Below are 5,819 nucleotides of genomic sequence, written 5' to 3' on the forward strand. Positions count from 1 at the left end.
ACCTATAGTCGATCGATCAGGTATACTGACCAAGCTAGATGGTCGCAAAATATGAAACTGGCATAAACAACAGCGCCACAGCATCAGAATTGAAAATCATCGTCTAATCATGCATTGTGATCAGTATGTAGTAGTAGTATCATCGATCTTAATCTGAACGATGTGTCATAACAGTAAGTTACTTTATTTATCCATTAATTGCACGGCAGCCGCAATCAGAACCAATCGTAGTATGCATGTGCGTGCGACATCGTTCGTCGTCGTCCTCGCCTCCCGGCGAACACCACCGATATGCAACAGTTTTGCACATTTGTGTCAAGCCAGCTGCTACAAATCGGCCGAGAGCCCATCATCAGCTGCTAGAGAAGGAAGCTAGACACACGGCGTGCAGCAGCAGCAGCCTGCCGCAGTTCGTCATTGCTTCTCCTTGCTTGCAGCACCAGCAGGGAGGGGGCGCAGGGCATGGCAGAACTCCTCAGCTGCGCAACCTCACGATCGACTACTGGTACGATCAAAGCGTCGCCGAGAAAACTGAAAAAAAAATAAAGAAGAAGAAAAAGCTACTGTCCATTATCCTGCCACGACGGCCCGGCCGATGGACGATCCCCCACGAGTAGAGATATTTCCCCCACGCCCCTGCTGCATCATATCCCCATTATTGATCATGCCCGTCAAGTGTCAACACGCAATTGCTGATTTGCTGAACGACCGGCTGCGGCCGAGATCACATTCGTTCCCGTCCGTCCATCCGTGGATCGGAGGAGCTGAGCTATAGTAGCTAGCTTCCGCCTCCGCTAGCTAGAGGATCCCAGTGGGCTGCTTCCTGAGAGCGACATGCATGCTCACATGAGCTCAAGCCCTATCATTCGTCGCCCCCGCGGGCCCCACCCCACCACCCCTCTCCACATCGAGCGATCGATCCCTCTCGCTCTCGATCGCCTTCTTCTCCCCACCGGCATCGAGCTAGCTAGTAGTAGAATGCTAGATGCCTCCTCATCTTCCTCCTTAAGAAACCATATGCTGGGGCGCTGCCTGTGTCGTCGTTGCTCTTCCCAACCTTTCCCCTCCCTATCTCATGTACACATGATGCCTACTGATCTGCACATACAGATACAGTGCCTTTGCTGAAAATCTTGCAAACCGCGTACACCAGATCAACAAGCAGGCAGCAGCAGCAACCTCCAAGTGCTCCCGAGCTAGATCCCAACCTTCACTATCTTTGATCTCGCCGATCCTCTCGAAATAGCACTCCAATTCTAGCAGCCAATCATCTGCTGTCCTAGCTAGTTCAACGGATCAGCCGTATCCCCATATAATATTGAGATAATCTAACCCTAAACCCCTTCTGGCTTCCTGTTAAAGAATAGTTGCAGCATATAGTACCGCTACATACCTCCAGATCCCTGCCCGAGTAGCATACTAGTCAAAGTCAACAGCAGCTACAGCAGCACCGGAGCGCGGGAGCGCCCCGACCATGGAGTTCACGCCCGCGCACGGCGGCGGGGTCGAGGATTCCGAGAGGGCTCGCGGCGGCGGCGGCGCGGCGTGGGTGGAGAAGGAGCACATGTTCGAGAAGGTGGTGAGCCCCAGCGACGTGGGGAAGCTCAACCGCCTGGTCATCCCCAAGCAGCACGCGGAGCGCTACTTCCCCGCGCTGGACGCGTCGGCGGCGGCGGCCGCGGCCGCGGCGGGCGCCGGCAAGGGGCTGGTGCTCAGCTTCGAGGACCGGGCGGGGAAGGCGTGGCGGTTCCGGTACTCGTACTGGAACAGCAGCCAGAGCTACGTGATGACCAAGGGGTGGAGCCGCTTCGTCAAGGAGAAGCGCCTCGGCGCCGGGGACACCGTCCTCTTCTCGCGCGGCGCCGGCCAGGGCCCCGCGCGCGGCCGCCTCTTCATCGACTTCCGCCGCCGCCGCCAGGACCTCGCGTTCCTGCCGCCGCCGCTGGCGTCGGCGCAGCGCTTCATGCCGCTCTCGTCCGTGCCCATCTGCCCGTGGCAGGACTACGGCGCGTATGGGTACGGCGCCTCCGCTCCGGCGGCGCCCAGCAGCCGGCACGTGCTCTTCCTGCGCCCGCAGGTGCCGGCCGCCGTGGTGCTCACGTCGGTGCCTGTGAGCGTCGCGGCATCCACGGTGGAGGCGACAAGCAGGTCGAAGCGCGTCCGCCTGTTCGGGGTGAACCTCGACTGCCCGCAGGACGGCGAAGGCGGCGGTGACAGAGTCACCAGGACGGCGTCGACGCTGCTGCAGCAGCTGCCCTCGCCATCGTCGTCAACATCCTCCTCGACGGCAGGGAAGGATGCGTGCTCTTTGGATCTTGGACTGTGAAGAGAACCAACAGGCAAGCACAGAAGAAAGGGGAGAAATTGAGACTAGCAACGACGCACTGACACGCGAGCTGATCAAGATCAGGGCAATGGGCGCGCGGAGCAGCTGGTATATAGCTCCAGTACTGCATCTGCATGTATAATTGATGATGGAGATAACTATTTCTTGATATATATATATATATATATATATATATATATATATATATATATATATATCTTGCTCATATTAATTCACCTGCTTTCCTGAACTAATGTGTGGCTTTTTCTCTGTTCATTGAGTCTTATTTGGACAATATGGTATCTTGCTCAGTGTAATTGTACATATTCTGAATTTCTGACCAAGTTCAGTAAACTAAGAACTGCACTGTGCACTCTGCAATCTTCATATGATAACAATTAATCCCCATTGTGAGTGTATCTTACTGTGTTTGGGTCATGTAAATTTTTAGTTTAATTTCTTGAAGCACCCTCCGGGCAAGTTCACAAGGCTCTTCTCCCAAAGCAAGGTAGCAGAGGCAGTTATTGGATGACTGGATCAGGTCAGGTCCGTCAGACTCTAGTCTTTCTCATGGATATCTAGTATACTCTACTCCTGTATCCTCATCTCTGCAGCTGTATTATCCTTCTTGGCTTGGTTCTTGTGCAATTCTTTCTCTGCTGCCAGGGTGCAGGCTGCTGCATCTGATATTCTGGTCCGTTTCTGCTTCTATTGTGTGTTTGTAGCTAGAGACATCATCGTGCTGGCTCAGTTCTTAAACATTAAATTTCCTGCTAATGCATGCATACATGCATGTTTCAGAAAGTATATGATGCCTTCAACCATGCTGACCATACAGTAATAATGTGCTTATTAGGTGGATTAAATTAGGGAATCAGTATTTCAAAACCGAGGAGAGAACACAGCAAATGTGGTTGCATGCAAATACTTCAAAATTAATAGAAACATTGTGTAGAAAGTTTAGGAATACTATTGAATACAAAGAAGTGCCGTCTGTATTCTTCTATTTACAGTACAAAAATTATCTTTATTTGAGACTTCCATACCAGGATATACACTAAAACAGTTGGAACCGCACATATATGTCGATCGTGAAACTTTTTTGTCGTGTCACCTACAATCCTAAATAATATAAAAAGGTATGTTCTGCAAAAACAATACTTGAGTTAAATTATTAATTTATATTTATGGCCACATTAATATCCATTGTTGTACTCACTACAAAGCTGCATGAGAAATTTGTCCCTTGGTCTTCTAGATGCTGAAAAAAGGTAGATATTCTTTGGGTAAACATTATGAAGTCTAGGTCTCCAAGGTCTAAACCATGCCCACTCTAAGAACTAATCAAAGAAAAGACACTACTTGTATTCCAGTGGTCTTCCTTCAGGCTCGAGAACTTTTTCCTGTGATCCATTCAGATTTCATTGAATTCTTCTCATATTTGTTTGTCTAGCTAGATCTGTGCGTGCTCTAGTATTATCATCTTTTATATTTTAATATGCACCAGGGCATCGCATAAAGGTTGCTGGTCCTCAAATATAGGTACGGCTCTTATTCAGATTGTCTTATATATAGGACTGCCTACATAGTAACCTTGTGTACATCTTCACAATTCGGAAGCCTATAATTATGATAAAATATGGTGATCAATTATAACTTCCAACGGAGACAATAAGGATTATGTTGAAATTTATTTGCTCCGATCCTAACCACCATAAGGACATCGTGTGACATATTTGCTCGCTAGAGTGTCATTATCTTAATTATCAATATAGTTGGTGTAGTATGGACCATCCTATCATAGATCTATAAAAAAACAGATTATATAATATGAAACCGCGAGTCTTTAAAGCAAAAGTATTTAAAGAATCACAGGGTTGAAACCCTGTTTATTTATTTATTATCCTTCATGATGTGTTTCATGAATTTTTACAGATACATAGTAATTTTAAAAGCCAAACTGAAAATGCTAGGCATCATGGTTTCAATTGGCCTTATAAAAGTTGAACAAGCAGCATGCATGTACTATTTAGAATATATTAATTGGTACTTACGTTATTTAAAGTTCTTGCTTACTTTAACTATTTAATTAAGTGATACAAAAATAATATTTTTTATACTCAGGATAGTAATTAACATTTATCGTTGTTTATTTTGTTTTGTTAAATTAAACAAGCTCTAATCTAATAGCCATCACATCTATCCAAATGAGATCTACCGCGTGTGACACATGCATTATGCTATACATGTATCTTGTATTATCTTAGCTATATCTCTTAGTGTTGTCTATCTCACATATATAGCCTGCGGCAAGGTACCTATAGTTGCAAATTTCAGCCAAACAGGTCCACAACTCCTAAACTATACTTAATTGCGCTTCAGTGTGGTCTAGAATTGGTCCAATGCAAGCTAGCTTAAGAGCGAGAAGAGACATTTCAAGGATCTTTCTGAGGGCAACATATAGATCGTACAGGCAGAGATGGCCCTGCAAGTCATTTTCTAATTTCAATGCACAAGCAGGCCGCAAAGCGATAAAGAATATGAGAAGAAGTATAAGTTCCAGATAGCGATGGCATACTCTTGGCGATGCACGTACCACAAACGTAGAGGTGTGTATATTCTTACAGTATAACACTTTCTAGTTCATGATGGGCTAGCCTTTTCTACGGCCATTCTCTCAGCCATCCTTTGATAGCTAGGGACACCCCCATGTCTGTGTAAAAAATATTTGATCTCATGCCCCACTTACATTTTGGCTGTTATTTTCTTACACAACCATAGTTTATTTGATATATCTACTATAGTAATAATTAGCAATATAATTGACTAGAAAAATTAACATGTTAATAAGGACCAATACAAGCTAGTGTGTATATGTCTGTGTGTGTGTGGGGGGGGGGGGGGCGACAATGAAAGTTGACAGAGCTACCAATCTATTTGAAATGTGTACCTCAAGGTCATGTGTTAAGAGAGTGACAATGAAAGGCATTGCATTATTGTTGTTGGGGACATGACCTTCCAACTCAAAGAAAAGTTATTTCATTAGACTTGAAAAGAAACAAGAATAAGTCATAAGTGCATGCAGAGGAAAACTACGGGAATAATGGTGGTGCCCAAACAAATAAAAACATTATTGTTATTATGATAGGCCTAGAGGATAGCGGGGTTTCAGAAAGAAAGAGATATTGTAATTATGTACAGCGTAAATTGATGATGAAGGAAAGATGACACAACAATAGGTGCATACTTGATTGTTGACATACGAGTTGCGCAATTGTTCGGGGCACCTGCTAGTTTAAAAAACCAAGTTTGTATAAAATTATCTGCTCATAATTTGTTTCATATATGTTTGGTTAAATCAAGAAATTTTAACTTTCAACTTGGCAGGGTTAATTACAATCCATCATTTCTCACACAACATTACATTAATCTGAAATATGCTATCACATAAGACCAAGTTTATATTATGAATCTCGCTTTATGATAGAGTGGA

The 5,819-nt window shown here is 45.1% G+C and overlaps 1 protein-coding gene across 1 annotated transcript; it reads left to right on the top strand.

Moving 5' to 3' along the window:
- The first annotated feature begins 744 nt into the window (after positions 1-744).
- On the top strand, positions 745-2,684 carry LOC120651845 (putative B3 domain-containing protein Os10g0537100). The gene has a single exon (XM_039929483.1). The coding sequence runs from the start codon at positions 1,475-1,477 to the stop codon at positions 2,324-2,326; it is 852 nt and encodes a 283-aa protein (XP_039785417.1). The 5' UTR covers positions 745-1,474; the 3' UTR covers positions 2,327-2,684.
- Positions 2,685-5,819: the final 3,135 nt, after the last annotated feature.

Source organism: Panicum virgatum, chromosome 9K, assembly GCF_016808335.1.
Source record: "Panicum virgatum strain AP13 chromosome 9K, P.virgatum_v5, whole genome shotgun sequence".
Taxonomy (NCBI): domain Eukaryota; kingdom Viridiplantae; phylum Streptophyta; class Magnoliopsida; order Poales; family Poaceae; genus Panicum; species Panicum virgatum.